General features: G+C 41.8%; 1 protein-coding gene across 2 annotated transcripts; it reads right to left on the bottom strand.

Annotated features, from left to right (window-relative positions):
• Positions 1-1,168: 1,168 nt before the first annotated feature.
• Positions 1,169-16,278, bottom strand: BHMT2 (betaine--homocysteine S-methyltransferase 2). Of its 2 annotated transcripts, none has more exons than XM_066273641.1 (8): positions 16,150-16,278; positions 10,355-10,487; positions 8,981-9,072; positions 7,862-8,053; positions 6,078-6,225; positions 5,647-5,829; positions 5,189-5,417; positions 1,169-2,203 (listed from the first exon to the last, which is right to left on the bottom strand). In XM_066273641.1, the coding sequence occupies exons 1-8, from the start codon at positions 16,180-16,182 to the stop codon at positions 2,122-2,124; spliced, it is 1,092 nt and encodes a 363-aa protein (XP_066129738.1). In that variant the 5' UTR covers positions 16,183-16,278; the 3' UTR covers positions 1,169-2,121. The 2 variants fall into 2 exon arrangements, with proteins under 2 accessions (XP_066129738.1, XP_066129737.1); XM_066273640.1 differs by lacking the exon at positions 1,169-2,203 and adding an exon at positions 2,210-2,398.
• Between the last annotated feature and the right edge of the window lie 7 nt (positions 16,279-16,285).

Genomic DNA, 16,285 nt, shown 5'->3' with positions numbered 1-16,285 from the left:
GAGGTTTTCAGCATGGTTCTTTTAAGATGGAGCCTGGGTCTGAGAGTTCTGTCTCCCTCTTGCAAACAGTAACCCAGCTCTTCTTTCAGCTAAATACTCTCTGTATGCCTCCGCTAGTCTCTGGGGCTCCAGGCTGGGTTTCCAGTCCTGAGTCTGAGGATCCACAACTCTCCAGGCGACCCACTCGCCATGAGAGTCCCTTCAGGCCGCCTCTAGCTCCTGGGAGTGGGGCAGCCTATTCTGCGTCTCCACCCTTCCTACCAGCTCAGTGTAGTTCCTTCAGTGATGCTTGGTTATAGATTCCTCTTGGTTTAGTCCAAAGTTGGTTTTTCAAAATGATTGTTCCTAAGTTAATTTGTAATCCACTTTGGTTCTGGAAGGTGAGAGTTGTAATGTCCATCTACTCTGTCGCCATTTTCCTCAACCCCCTCAAATAATTTTCCTATCAACATTTTTCAATCCTATGACTAACAAACTCTAGAGAACATTTAAAATATTTTTTGGTATATATCACAATTGTCAATCTGAAAAGTTGATGATTTGACTCTTTCTAAAAATCTAAATGAGTTGATCTTAGCTAATATGGACCTTAAATGATTTTCCGTGTGTGTGTGTGTGTGTGTGTGTGTGTGTGTGTGTGTAACCAAGAGACCTAGATTTAAAAATAATTCCTTATCACCTACCATATATAATTCATGTTTATTCATTACACCACTTCTTTTTTTAAAATCATTTTTATTTACTTATTCATTTTTTTAAAGGAGACATAGAGAGAGAGAGAAAGAGAGAGAGAGAGAGAGAGAGGGAGGGAGAGGGAAGGGAGGAGCAGGAAGCATCAACTCCCATATGTGCCTTGACCTGGTAAGCCCAGGGATTCAAACTGATAACCTCAGTATTCCAGGTTGATGTATTATCCACTGCGCCACCACAGGTCAGGCCTTATTACACCACTTCTAAACTCTATGGTATAAAACTGGATGAAGGTTTCCGTTTGTGCTACTATAGACACAAGGAAGGGATTCAGAGTGAAGGATGGCTCCCCCTCCTGATGTAGCTTCTTGGCTCTTGCTCTTTGCCCTTTTACATAATTTTTACCTACTAAGCAAGCTGTTGTGTGAGCATCTACTCTCACAGAGAGAGAGAGAAAAAAAAAAGTAACAGCCTGGAACATAAATAATAAATGTTGATTATTATTATTTCAAAGAATATCCATAAAGTTTAAAACATTCCAGCACTACAAAAGATAAATTTTTATGTTTATTGTCACAAATGGGTACATTATTTTGATCAACAGAGAGAAATCAGTACATAGAATATAATACAAAGGTAAATCAAGAAAATATTAGACCAAGATAGATGTAAACTCTGACTTTTAAAAAGATCTTCTAAAACTGTTATTTATTTTAAACAATATTTCCTTGAACACTATTGTTACGCTTAGCACAATGCTAAATAATATAAGGAGAAATATAAGTACATCACATGGGTCTTGTCCCTAAATCATTTATAATCTAGCTACTTGTGATTATAAAGACACATCAAAAAATTATAGAGCCTAACACCTTTAAGGAAAATCATCTTTGAAAGCAATTCATTTGGAAGGTTATACATTTGTCTCAGCAATCCTTCCATTGTTCAAAAGGGTTTTTGCTTCATTTCCTTTGGGATTGCCTTTGAAATTGTTGTACAAATCATGTAAGAAAAACAGGCTCAGTGCCCTAGTTTAAGATGCCACCCTGTCTTCCTCAGGCACCTAGCTAATCACTAGGTCAGTGCTCAGAGACTTCTGGTTGTTTTTTAATCTCTAGTTCATCCCAAAGACAAATTTTGGTGTTCCTGATAACCTTCAAAACAATGTTCTGGAGTATCACTGGACAGTAAATACTGCAAACAAAGCAGTGTTTCTCACGGCCTCGGCCTTGGCTGCAGCGCCCACCCCGGGCTTACCCACAGCGCGAGTGCAATGCTCGTATGTTGGCTTTAACTGAGGGGGCTGCATCATGTTAGCTATTCAGCGGCTGGAAATATCAGGGTGGCTGAGGGTAATAGCGGGGAAGGAGTCCAGATATGGCTTGAGGAGGATTTCTTTCTGATTTATTATTTTGGTGTTTTCACTACTTCTTAGACGTCTGACTTTGACAGCGAAGGACAGAAAGGTCTGCCTGAAGCCGGCAGCATTTGTTCCCAATACTCCCTTCTAGCCCTGTGTTTTAAAAAATATATAGTTAATTAACTTAAATATTGGTATCTAATATATCTATCAAATATACATAGTTAGGTGGATGATCAAGCTAAAGTAGAATTTCTGTCATACAGAACAACCATGTTTCCAGCCATCCATGCCAGGGGTCTTTCTCAAGTCTCTATCCTCAGTAACAGCCTTTAGGTTTCATACCACCTGTCAGAAAAAGACGATGTGTTCGAGTTTTATAGACTTGTATTCATTCTGGAATTTCTAGCAGGGTTATTTTTGTCCCACCCAGTATTTTAATGTAATAACAAGTATATGAAGATGGTTTTTCACATAATGAGACAAAGTATAATTCTTTACAAAGTAACTAAAAACAGAACACAAATAATTTTGTCCGTATTTGTTTCTTGTTTTTAGACAAAGAAAGAAGATTTTTAAAAATATATTTTCACATTTTTCCCCCTTTCACTTATGAAACAATGAATAAATCAATGTGTTGGGATGATGAAAATGTCAGAAATCTGGGTACATACAGGTTTCTGTGCAATCACAAACATCTGCAAACATCGGTATGTTTGGGAGTTCAGGGTTCAAGGAATGTCTGGCTTTACTCTAGAGAGTAATTCTTTATCTGTAGTGGCTAATGCATTTTAAGGTTCTCTAGACAATGATAATGAAAATAAGTTGTTTCTCACTTATTTGAAGTATTTTAATTATCACCAAGGTATGCCTTTTCCTCCTTTTAATTATATTTAGCACTTTTTTCTAAGTATGACACATAAAAACCATCTTCTCTAATAAATATCCAGATCTCCCAAAAGAAATGTTTGGCTAAATGATTTCTTCTCTACTTTTACAATCTAAATAAATTTACATTAAGAAAAGTGTTCCAGTTCAAAAGTGAATATTGTTCTAAATCCCAATGAAATAAGTACAAAATGGATTAAATGTATACTAGCACTGAATAGTAAGAGACAGCGGAGATTTGGACTCGTTTTTGGAAGATGAAAAATGACATTGTACTGAAGAGAGAGAAAATCAGAGATGTAAACAGAACTGTAATTCCAGCTCTGCCCCAACATCATCATTGCTGAAGTGGACTGAATATAACCAATAGTATAATTTAATAAGAAGACATTAGAGAAGGTAAAGAACTGTTATTCCTCTTTTAACAATGAAACAGGAAGTTAATGAGAAATTTCTAGAAAACCAAATGTAGTACAAAGAAAGTCAGTCCAAGTATGAAGTAAATTAAATATGATATGCATTGATATTACATATGAAATATAAGAGGAGAAATCACTCTGACTTTGATGCTTGGAACATTTTACTACAAGTGGCTCAGGTTCTGTAAAATAGGATTATATCTCTTTCTCTATAGTTCCATGCTTACGACTTGGTTCTCAGTGAATAATGTTTAGAAAATCATTACCAAGACATTAGATTGGAAATTTTATTAGAGGCCTTGAGATAAGCTAGATATCAGGTGTTAAACAAGACAGATGCTCTGCAGAAGTTTCAAAGTAGGTGGCCAAGAGCCAGTCAGATGATTCACCAGACTCTCCACTGGGACGAAGAGGGTGCAGTTAAACTGGGAGCAGACCACCCTCTCAGAGGCTGTCTGCATAAAGGAAAGGTGAAACGGCCTCTAGCCAGCTTTGAGTCTAATAAGAGACAGAGTGAACCAATCTGGAGGTATTTAAAATCAGGCCCTGAGAATCACTGGGAAAGACAATGGGACCCGAAAGAGGGTGTATCTGGAGTGCCATGCTGAGAAATCTAGGATCTGAGGGGGAAGAGCAGTCAGAGGAGAAGCGTGAGAACTACAGCAAAGGTTCCCGGTGGAGGCCCCTGAAGAACGTGACCGTACTCAGGAAGCTCCGCCGGTCCAGAGGAGGTAATCTTTTTGTTACAGTGCCAGTCAAGTAGTGCCAGCTCACCCCTCTTTCTATCCCTTCTCCTGTCACTTTGAATCTAGGAAGTCAGAAATCGTGGTTAGCAATTTGGGAAGGGAAGGTGGGAATCGTAAGACAGAGAAAGAGAAGAATCACAGTGACTGTCCTGGTTTCCGACCTATTGAGGTCTTCTGGGAAGAAGAGGAAGTTTTAGGTTTGAAACATGTTCCATGTTTTGATTTCACATGGAATGGAACACTTAATTATTGAATTGACATTGTGTTGGCTAAATCAAATGATTGTGGGGCTTTCTATACCTAAGACTAACTACCCAAAGAAGTCTTGGGGCATGTCAGGATTTTCAAACAGAGACAGAGGAAAGAGGTCACCCACTGAGCAGGTTGGGAGAGACAGAAGGGGACAAAAATAAAGTTGTGTTTGAATTTGTATTTTATGCATCCTGCTTGTTTACTATGACAATTATAATAATATTGTAGATGTTATTTACTAGCTTTACATTTTTATAATAAATCTATATTTTATTACAAGTCTTAGAAGACAACTATAATTACAGAGCATAACACAATGGTTATAAACTTTGATGATATGAAAGTAATGGTATAATTTAAACCAAAATGTAGGTGAGGTAGAGGAAGTAGAGGGAAGCAGGAATCAATTCTTATTTTATAAAGAGTGGAGTAAATAGATAGGGCCGCATTTTGATGAATTAAGAAATAAGCAGTTAAATATGAAATTCAAACTTATAAAGAAAATCAACAGAAAAAATAAATGTAATTAATCAAAATGGGAAATGGAGAACAGGGAAAAGGGGAAGAGTATGCGATTTAAATTCCTCAGCTTTCATAAAGCTTTTTAAAAATTGATAAAACAAGAAGTAGATGTATAAGACTTTAAATGGCTTTAATCTAATACCCATAGTGGTATCTCTGGGAATGGGACTGGTGTCAGGAGGAAAGCAACTTTTACTTTTCACTTTCTACAAGTTATACTTTCTGAATTTTTATTATTATATGCATGCTTAGTATTTACAATAATAAAGTGAGATTTGAGAAAACAGTATTACTAATTTAAAAATCCTTACCTGGCTCTGACCCAGGGTTTGGTGTGCATATTGAGGCCACTTCCCCAGCTGCCATGCTTTTCTGAAGCTGGTGGCAGGAAGCCCCTTTCTGGGGCCAGCTCCTCTGCAATTGCCCTGATGTGGTAGGGCTCGAATCCACAGCACCCGCCGATGAACCTGACCCCCAGGTTGTAGGCCTCTCTGGCATATTTTTGAATATCCCACCTGGTTGCAACTCTGGGCTCCAGACCTGTATTACAGTAATTATGGCATTTCTGTTACAATTTTCAGATAATAGATGCTCTAATGAGCTTTTTTCCCAATTAAAAAACTGTCAATTTTAGATTAGACATTCTTTAAATTGCTCACTTTTGGTTAACATCGAAAGTTTTTGTCTTATACATAGGTGTGCATTTTACCTGTTTCCAGTTTTGTCACAACTAAAAATCACAAGGACCTCTCACATGCGCTGAGCTTACCAAAGGGATACTCCGGGAGGTCCACAAACCCGCCCGGGCCGCAGTCGGGCGTGTGGAAGCCCAGGGCCTGCACCATCAGGTGTGCCCGCAGCCCGGCGGCCTGCACCCCTGCCTTCATGAGCTGCATCGTCCTCAGGCTGGTCCTGGGCCCAAAGCGGCAGTTCACGCCAACGACGGAAGCCCCTATGCAAAGAAATAAAGAAAGAAAAAACTGTTACATTTTATTCTTTTTCTTATTTTATTTTATTTTTTAATAGTTAGAAGGTGCCTTAGAGGTCAGCTATCCCCTGCTACCTCCCAAGTTTTATGGATGAGGAAACTAATTCCAGCTCATTCTTTTATTTCGGACCTGCTCTGAAAATATTAAGCAGACTCTGATAAATGTCATAAAAAACAACTGAGCTGTTAATCACACTCTGAGTCCCAGTGACCTGCTTTCACCAGCTTCACAGCACATTCTCCAGGTGTGATGCCATGCTTGTCACCCTCGGGGCCGATGCACATAGTAGCTGCCACAGGTTTCCCGGACTCCTTCAAGACTTCTACAGCCCACACCGCTTCTTCAGCATGCTCAAAATACTAAGAGAAATGTCATTTCTGTTGGTCCAAATATAAAGCTGCTTTTGGTGATAGAAGGCAATTGTTGCAGAACAGTTATAAAAACAACTGAGTATACAATACAACTTGCTAAAGAATGTGTCTCTGCCAGCCTGACTGATGAGCACCTTTCTGAGGAGCCCTTCACCATGCAGGGTGGGCAAAGCACGCTCACAGCTGTTCCTCTGGAAGTAATGTAATGTTAAATAATAAGACAATAATTAAACTGTTTCACGTACTCACAACTGTAAACCTACTTTTGCCCTACCCTGTATATGGATTTTCATTCATATAGATCTAAAAAACACAAAGGTTTTTAAAGTAGTTGAATGCTTAAAATCATAATTTTGAAGAAGCTAAAGTTAATAAACTTTGGACTCATCTTTTATGGAACTGGGTTAATAATGAATAGTTTGTTATGCTTTACACTACTTCAAAGTGCTTTTATATTCACTTGTAGATATTCATAAGTGTTGTATAAAGTAGACATAGAAATATGACTATTTCCCCAGATGAGAACATTGAGGCACAGAGTGGGAGGGATAGCTACTGCGTTTCTTGGTGAATGGTGGACAGGACACATTGTCTGGTGTATTTATGACACTTGCAGGACTGCTTCTCAGGAACCCCCATAAGTGCCACAGTTGAAAAACTGGCTTTTAGTGAAGAAAAGCTAGCAGAAATCTCTCTGCTTCTTCCTTTTTCACCTCGAAACATTCTGCAGACGCAGTGTGTAAGGAACGACAGAGAGACACAAGAGAGGCTCTTATAAAACAGACTGGTGTTCCCATCATGTGGAGAGCATTCGGGCTGGAGTCTGCACTGTGCGAAGGACTGTTTCCAGGTGGGTACACTGTAAAAGGCTCTGAGTCTTGGGAAGGTTGAAGAAGCAAGGTTTACAATAACTTCAACAGAGCAATTGGGGAAATAGCAGCTGTTAGGCTATTGTCCTTGTTGGGGTAAAACTTTATTTGAGGACTTGACTCTAGCAATTGCAATGGGAATTGGTGCATGAAGGTTTTTTAATTTTTGGAGGTGGAGCAAAGAGTATTTTTGGCCTTCATGTTCAGTCAATGGCCAATTCTGTCTCATTCTTCAAAATACTGCTCTCGTCTTACAGTTTGAATGAAAAGAGAGAGGTAAGAGTGAACAAGGGTGGAGGAGGGCAAGGAACTCCTTGGAACTGAGGGTTATCGGTGGGCCTGGCGGAGTCTGAACACCCACCTACCCCGTGGCTTTGCTCCCTCGTGGCTCTAGTCCATACACACAGCTCCTTCTAGCCCTGCCTCTCCCCTGGGGAAAAATACTCCCTGAATCACTGCCCCCTTTCTCTGACCCCAGGTTGTAGTGTCCCCGCGAGAGTCAGATGCTGCAACCACCCTGACCTTAGAGAACCAAAGGCTGCAGCTGGGCCTCTTATTAGGTCTGTCCTTGGGCCTCACAGAGAATCTAGCATACAAGTGAGAGGATGTTGGCTATAGTGCATTTAAATAAACCTTTGACCATCTGCAGAGAGGAAATGAGGGCATAAGGCAATCCAATACCATCATGAACAGTGAAGACTACTCATTTATACTTGCCAATAGGTTTGACACTCCCCCTATAACACTATGCTTACCTCTGCAATCAAGAAGTCCACATTTTTCCTGACAAAAACCTCTAGTTGTAGTCTAAACAGTTTTTTAACTCTTGCTTCATCCTTGTGGTGTTTATATATTGATGTCTGGCAGATCCCACCAGCTACCAAAGCATCACCTTGGCCAGCCACTTCTCTGGCGAGGTTACAGGCAGCTTCGTTTACATCTTCCCACTGAGGATAAAGAGCAAGAATCAAGATGGTGAGCCTGGCATTTTAAAGGTAAAATACAACTGATAACAAAGGGGGAAATGAGCAAGTAAGATGAGTAGAAGTCACTGGTTTTAACTGCAATTCAAGAAGACCAGCAGAGTTGGGTACCACCTCCTCTACCACCGATGAGCTTGCATTTCCATTACTGTACTTACCACATTGGAGTTTAGCATATTTGTTTGCCTCCCATACTTGACCCTGAGCCACTTCAGAATGGGCTGTATGCCTTTGTACGATCTTTAAGGGAGTGCACATAACAGGCACTCAAGTGTTGGTTGGGCCTTACCATATATAAGTATTAACACTTTACATTTACAGAATATCTCACAATATTCTATATGCTTCACCATTTTCACCTTTTCCAACCACTCCAGGCGATTAAGCATACATTATTTCCATTTTACAGAGAAAAATAATGCTCCATGCCATTAAGTGTCTTGCACAAAATTACAGAGCCAATAGGTGGCAAAGCTGGGTATTCAACCCAGTTCTCATTCCTAGGCCAGTGCTGTGTTCCCTTAGGACCACCGTGTCTCCAGATGGGCAGGTCAGAAAAGAAGAAGTGAAATGAGAAGGTAAAAAGAGCATCTATACAGTGTTTTTTCTCTATAAAAAAAATAGTACAGGAAAACGGCCATGCCCTTCCAGTGGCCTGTCCTTTCCCAGTTCTATGCCCTTCCTTCCCCTAAATAGGAAAAGCTTATTCGTTTAGTGTGTATACATCTACATAACAATTACTTAATATATTTTATGTGGAGTTTGTAATAAAGTATTATAACACATCAGGTCGATTCCATAGCTTCTCATCAAGAGGTTATTTTTATTATATGTGATCCCTGCCCACTCACCTCCCACTCTGTCCCCTAGTCATATGGCACCACTCTTTACCTGGCTTTCCATGTTTTCTTCACTGGCAGAAAAGGTGAAAGTCTGCATGACATTTGCTCCTGCTCTCAAGAACTCCATGTGAAGCTGACGAACTACAGAGTAGTTGTTTTTTAAATTGAAATTAAAATATTAAAAAATCACAGAAACTGTCATTTGCAGCAGCAGCGGCAGCTCACCCACACACATCTCTTTCAGTCAGACACACTTTCAAACCTAGTACTCGTCTAAAAAATTGCTGAGTAAGGTCAGTAAAAGTCAAGGACAGGACATGGCAGAGTCCATACCAAATCAGGGCTGTTGAGAGTAGCCTCATATCATCCTGCTGATGGCCTTACAGCCTGGTGAAGTCTCGTGCAGAGATTTAAGCTTGGTAGGCCAGTTGCTCTTGGTCTCTTGGTCTAAAGAGGGCTTGTTCAATTTCCAGTGTCAGGAAGAATCTAACTATTCTACTTACAGTCAGCACTGTGGTGCCCTCAATGTAGAATGAGGAAAAGTATGTTTATTTCTTCACCCCTGCCTCTCTGCAACAGAACCTAGCTAGCTGTCTATTGTCTGTGCTATGTTAAATTGGTGGATACCATTAATCATCCTTACCAAACACACTGTTATAATGTACAAATTAGCTAGAAGGATGAATCTGAAGCAGTAACAGTTTTACTATGCCAAGGAAACTCTTGAATTCATGAAAAAAATATTAAGATGTATATTTTGGGCCCTGGCTGATTGGCTCAGTGGTAGAACATCGACCTGGCATGTGGAAGTCCCAAGTTTGATTTCTGTAAAGGCACATAGGAGAAGTGACCATCTGCTTCCCCTCTCCTGCCCCTCCCCCTTCTCTCTCTCTCTTTCTCTCTCTCTCATTTTTTCTCCCGTAGCCAGGGATTGATTGATTCAAGCATGTTGGCCTTGGGCACTGAGGATGGCTCCATACAGCCTCCACCTCAGGCACTAAAAATAGCTCATTTGCAAGCATGGCCCCAGGTAGGCAGAACATTGACTCCAGATGGGAGTTGCTGGGTAGATCCCAGTCAGGACACATGCGGGTGAGTCTCTCTCTCTCTCTCTCTCTCTCTCTCTTTCTCTCCTCTCTCCCTCCTCTCACTTAAATAAATAAGTAAATAAAGATGCATATTTTGGCATTCCCTATATATGAAGACGCAAGTGTGTGTGCCTGGTGGGGGGAAGAGAGAAAGAAGGAGAGAAGGAGAAGGAGACCATTTTCTTTCAGCCCATGTACTGCCACTATCCACACCTTGGCAATTTTTATAAGTGAAACGGTCCTTAGAAGACACACACTATTTTTTTTATCTTCTCTCAATCATATGTACATACACTGTTACCCAGGTAAACACTCTTAGAGATGTTGGCACTGACCTGCATTTGGATGTTCTACCACGGCTTCTGGAGTCCAGAGCCCTGCTTTCACATAGCCCCTCTTCTCCAGGGTTATGAGAAAACTGCCATCTCCAACCACAACCTCCCCACTATCCAGACGCTCTAAAATACCCTGAAAGAAAGAAAGAAAAATCACTCTCTTTTTTTTTTTTAACTCTAAAAAGTAGTTTCTAATTTTCGGAAAGGCAGTATGTTGTTCCTATAGCTCCTGTTCCGTTAAAGGCATCAGTGTCTAGCACTGTTCCAGAACAATTGAATACACTATTATTTCTTGGGTAATCCCTGTACTGGTTTTGTGCAAAGGCTGTGACTATTTTTTTCCTAACATTTAATCTATGTCATAATATAATGGAAGTGGTGTTTCCATAGTAGTTATTTTGGGTTTTCAATGTTTGTGGCATATACATTGTGTTCGTAAAGTCATGGTGCACTTTTGATGGGTCACAGGAAAGCAACAAAAGATGATAGAAAAGTGAAATCTGCACCAAATAAAAGGAAAACCCTCCCAGTTTCTGTAGGATGATGTGGCAGCATATGTGCATGTGCAGATGATGACGTAACACCGTGTATACAGCGGAGCAGCCCACGGTCATGCCAGTCGAGATGTGGACAGTACAGAGGAAAGTTCAGTGTGTTCTGTGGCTTGCTAAATTTGAATCTGTGACCAAAGTGCAACATGAATATCGGCACATTTATAATGAAGCACCACCACATAGGAATAACATTACTCGGTGGGATAAACAGTTGAAGGAAACCGGCAGTTTGGTGGAGAAACCCCATTCTGGTAGGCCATCAGTCAGTGACGAGTCTGTAGAGGCTATACGGGATAGCTACCTAAGGAGCCCTAAAATATCTGTGTGTGAGCCCACATTGAACTGCACTGAATAGGTATGGAACTGGGAGAGTTTTCCTTTCATTTGGTGCAGATTTCACATTTTTATCATCTTTTGTTGCTTTCCTGTGACCATGACTTTACGAACACACTGTATTGGTAGTTGCCTAATTAGTGTTTTCTCTCCTCTTCCTTGCTAATGCGTTTTGTTCGGGGAGACAATGTTTTCAACTTAAAAATAATCTCAGGGTCCCTTGCTGCTGGGAATGGCCCTTTGACACAGTGCTGACCAATAGGTGACATAGCCGGAGGTCTGCTGAAGGTTTCTGGACAAGTTTTGCTTTCCTGATAGAGATGCCCACTCCCTTCCATCTTGACACTTTTTTCCTTTCTGACTGGAGTGTCAGCATAAGCCCTGGAGATCGAGCAGTCATCCTGTGGCCACGCCATTGACACACACATGCTAAGGTGAGCAGAGCAGAAGGATAACAGCTGCCTTCTGTCTGGATGGCATCTCTGAGTATTCGGCAAGAAAAATAAACCTCTTTTTTTGTGTAAACCACTGAACATAATCCTAATGAACACAATACTTGATAATTATGCTCTACGTCTTCCATCATGTTTATATACCTTTTATCATTTGGTACTCCCAACAACTCTTTGAGTTAGGCAGGACATTTTAAAAACAAGGAAACTGAGGTTCAGAGAGGCTATGTGACTTGCCCAAGATCACAGAGTTAAGTTAGTAACAAAGGCTTCAGATCTTCTAAATTCCAAGTCTTTTTCTATTTACCACTTTTCAGCCTCCTCATAACTTGAGTAAAAGTTTGTATCCAGAGCAGTTATCCAAAGGTAATGGTTGCCATGTCCAAAACACACCTCCCTCAGATACGTGCATGGCTCACTCTCTCACATCCTTCAGGTCTTTGGTCAAGTGTTATCTTTTCAGCAAGGTCTTCCCTGACCACCCTCTGACAAACTGCAAACACCCCAGGGTGATCCCGAGCCCTCTTGTACAGTATAGGCTACAGTAATTGAAGATATGATGTGTTAGTGAAAATACAAGGCCAGTTCACTTCAGCCCTGCCCGCAGCTGGACACAGAGCATCGCATACACTGGGGAGAAAAGCCCAAGTTGCAGCATCTCGTCAGTCAGGCTAAGTACCAGGCTGTCATATCCACACTATCCACTCTCCTGTGGAAGGAGGTGCAGTGCAGCCCTGCTGTGTTGGCCACAAACACTGTTTGACCGACAGTGCTCCTGACTCCAGTTCTTTTTCTATATTTCATATCTAAAGACGGATTTTAGCTGGATTTGGAAGAAATGTGAAGATTTGCCATGATTCTCATCTACTCTCTACTACCTCCAAAAATATAATTTGTTCTTTTTGTTTGTTCTTTTGAAACATAAATAAGGACTTAAGCTTTAAACTTTCAATGAGACCTTCCCACATGCCAGGTAGAGCTCTAGGCAACAGCAATACACATTAAATCGAGAAAAAGACCGGCTACCTTGTGGAAGGCCAGTGGGTCAACAAATCATCGCAAGACAACGTAAAAAGTGAATGCTGCGGAGGGATATATAAAATTAGATGTATAGTTACCCGTATAAAAATCTCACCTTGAAAATCTAACACACTTCAATTAATTATGTTAAGACTCAACTTTAATAGTATACATCAAAGAATTTTAGTGGGAAAAAAACATTGGTATAAAATTTAGGTGTCACAGTTAATATCTCACCTCCCACATCCAAACAAAGTGCATGTATTTAACACTCTTGTATATGCTCCCCACCATCCTCACCCCCCCCCCCCAGGTTACTGAAATGCTCTCAGTTCCCTCCAGCACATATTCTGTCTTGCAATGCTGCCAGAGCAAAGTCTGGCCTGACCTACTCTTATCTGTGATTGCCTCTTCCTCTGTATCCTGTGTAAGTCCAAGCTCCCTTCATTTCCACACCCATCACCTGCTGCACTGTCTGCTTCCTGCCCTGTCTTTTCCGTGTGGCTGTGAGATGTTGTGGCTCAGCTGACACACCTCGTCAACTCCTACAGCACCTAACAAAGGAGAAGTCTTTAATAAACTAGTCAGAGTTCACAGGCAGACAAGACTTTTGAAAATGTAACATGTCTCACATAAGCTACAAGCTTTGTCATCAGGAGAAAAGAAAAAAAAATACTGTATTTTTCACTCCATAAAAAATACTGTCTTTTTCCTCCACTTTTGGGGGAAAAAGTACGTCTTATGGAGCGAAAAATACGGTATATTCTTTAATGGAAAATTAGCTAGGGTTTTAAGAAAATTATAGTACATCTTTTGACAGTGTCTTGATGATACCAAATAAAGGTAAGATATTTTTATCTGTTATTTAGGTGTTTGTCCAACATTTTAAATGTGCCAGTTTTCTAAACAGTCATTAGCAAAATAACGAAGTTGTTAAGATTCAAATTCAGGGTATCTTTTAGCCCCTCCTTCACTGCTGCATTTACCACCTTAATTAATTACTATATCAGTATGATTTAAAGACAGCTCTAGAATGACGGGTCTATGTGAAATAAAGAACACTGTAAACTAACTCGTGGTACATTTATATTTTCTTTTTTTTTTTTTTAATTTTATTTTTTTTAATTTAATTGTTTTTTAGTTTATTCATTTTTAGAGAGAAGAGAGAGAGGAGAGAGAGAGACAGGGGGGAGGAGCTGGAAGCATCAACTCCCATATGTGCCTTGACCATGCAAGCCCAGGGTTTTGAACCGGCGACCTCAGCATTTCCAGGTCGACCCTTTATCCACTGCGCCACCACAGGTGAGGCCTACATTTATATTTTCATTCCAGTCCCCCTTTCAGTTTCGCAGTGAATCTACCTGGGATCTGAGAGTGTGCTCTGAGAGACAGTTATGCCCCCTCCATGCAGGTATCCATATCTGGTCTTCTGGAGTTAAGATCTGGCTTCAGGGCACTTTTATTCACACACAAAGGAGTCTACCAACTTCACCCTGTGGCAGGAGGCAGCCAGAGATCCAGCTGCCTAAAGTATCTCTCCATATGCCTGAAAATTGCCCTGGTACAGCTCTTTTGGATTAAAGAAGCAATTGGAGGTGTCCTCTGTGGCAATTAAACTCTTTAAATGCACCTATTAGCTGAGTCGAGAGGTGAGATCAACTCCTTCCTTTCAACACTTTAATTTTAACTCCCAAGTACACATTGACATGGATTAGTATATCATAAGCTTGGTTCTGCAAGAAGAGAGGCCAGGAAGAAATTGAACAGAACAGCATTGTGGGGCAAACAGCTGCGTTAGGCTTGCTCGCTGGTTTCCCAGCTGCAAGCTCTTTGCACAGTTAATGCATAAGCACGTGGCATAAAGCCACGTGTGTGCTTCTATGAAAACTCTGGGTGCTTTCCCTCAGTGGTGATTCTCCCAGATTGCTCTCCTGCCACTGCAAGGTGCAGTTCCCTGATTACCTCAGCCGCCACTGGCCACTGAGAGGGGAGGTTTTCCTGATCCCTTGCCCTCCACTGGGAAAGTGGTTTTCCTTTGTTTATTCACTCGCCTGTCTCTGAGAGCCTCCAATAAACGGGTATGGCCTGATGTTTTCTGACTCCTTACTTCCTCTACTGTCTGCCTGAATTTAATGTGAACCAGCTTGGCCTCACCCACCAGCATTACAAGCGTATTTTCAAAACTTAAAAAAAACAAAACTGTAAAAGTGAACATAGTATGAGACAAAGTTTTGAGAAAAAATCAGCACAGTGTTCTGTGCTTCTTGCTGCCTTTATTATGCCCGTTTCCGTCAATGCCCATATTTTACTTATAATCAGAAAAATATATCCAAAATGTTTTAAGTTTTTAAACCCATATTCCTCATCTTATGTATCAATTACCATTATTGTGTGTATATAAATATTTTTATATGTGTAGTTGCGATCAGTCTGTAATGTATCTCCTCCCTTCCTAAGTTAGGATTGCCAAAGCACTTTGCCTGCTTCCACACTTAGCATCTTAATGGGCTAACAAATTATTACGAGATGAACCTTAATTTATTTAGGGAGCCCACTACTGTAGGGTATCTTGATTGTTCTTAACTTTAGGATATATGATATAAGTCAGTGGTGCACATTTTCAAGTCTGTATTTCCCCGTTCTTCCCCACCATCTCACAAATTTGGGGGCACAAGTGGGTTGCTTTGAGGGGTCCTGGATATGTTCTGTGTCCAAGTTCATGTCCTTCCTAATTTTATTTTGTCACCCCTTCTTCCCACAGTGAGTGTGGAAATGGGTGAACAAAACCAACAGCTGGCGACCCTAATGGTAACGGGGCGACAGAAAAAGCCCGGAGGGAGATAGGGACTGCCAGGTGGGATGAAGCGGAGGGGTCCTCATGCACCCTCCCCTCCACTCTCCGCCGCGGGTCTGGCACTGATCGAGCCAGGACTGGCTTCAGGCTAGCCAGCTACAGTGATAGCCAGGCTGTGGCCCTTCCCGAAACCAGAGGGAACGGGACTCTGGAGCAGGAGACCCGGGACACAGTTGGTGCGGGTCGGCTGAGGGGAGAAAATGGAAATGTGACCTCTGAGTCCGGAGGCTCAAATCCCGCTCCATTCTGCGCTGGTCGTCTATGAGGGCCTCCGTTTCCTCAACTGTAAAATGGGGACACTTGTGAAGACAAAGAGATAATTTGCGTAATGCACTGTGTGCAGAGCCAGCCTCCAGTCAGGGCTCAATAAATGGTACCTAGGCTTATTATCCTATCCTCACCCCAAGATATACCGCCATCCGCCTGGCAATCCGATGAACCGAGGCCCAGAGCCATCCAGAGGCCGTGCCCTGGCCGCGGAGCTGGGCAGTGGCTCCGGCGAGACTGGACTCCGGCGCCAGGAGCGCGCAGCCCAGAGGGCTGATCGAGTAGCCGAGGAGCTGCGGATTTTGGGAAACTCACCCTCTGAGCCCCGAGGCCTCCGGTGGGTGCCATAGCGGCGGCGCGCTCTTGCCGGGGCCGGGTGGCAGGAAGCGCGCCTGCCTGTCCCGGACCCGCCCCTCCCCCGGGGGAGGGCCCTGTGGCCCCCGGCTGCCCG

Source organism: Saccopteryx bilineata, chromosome 4, assembly GCF_036850765.1.
Source record: "Saccopteryx bilineata isolate mSacBil1 chromosome 4, mSacBil1_pri_phased_curated, whole genome shotgun sequence".
Lineage (NCBI taxonomy): Eukaryota > Metazoa > Chordata > Mammalia > Chiroptera > Emballonuridae > Saccopteryx > Saccopteryx bilineata.
This window is presented reverse-complemented; position numbering and strand designations above follow the sequence as displayed.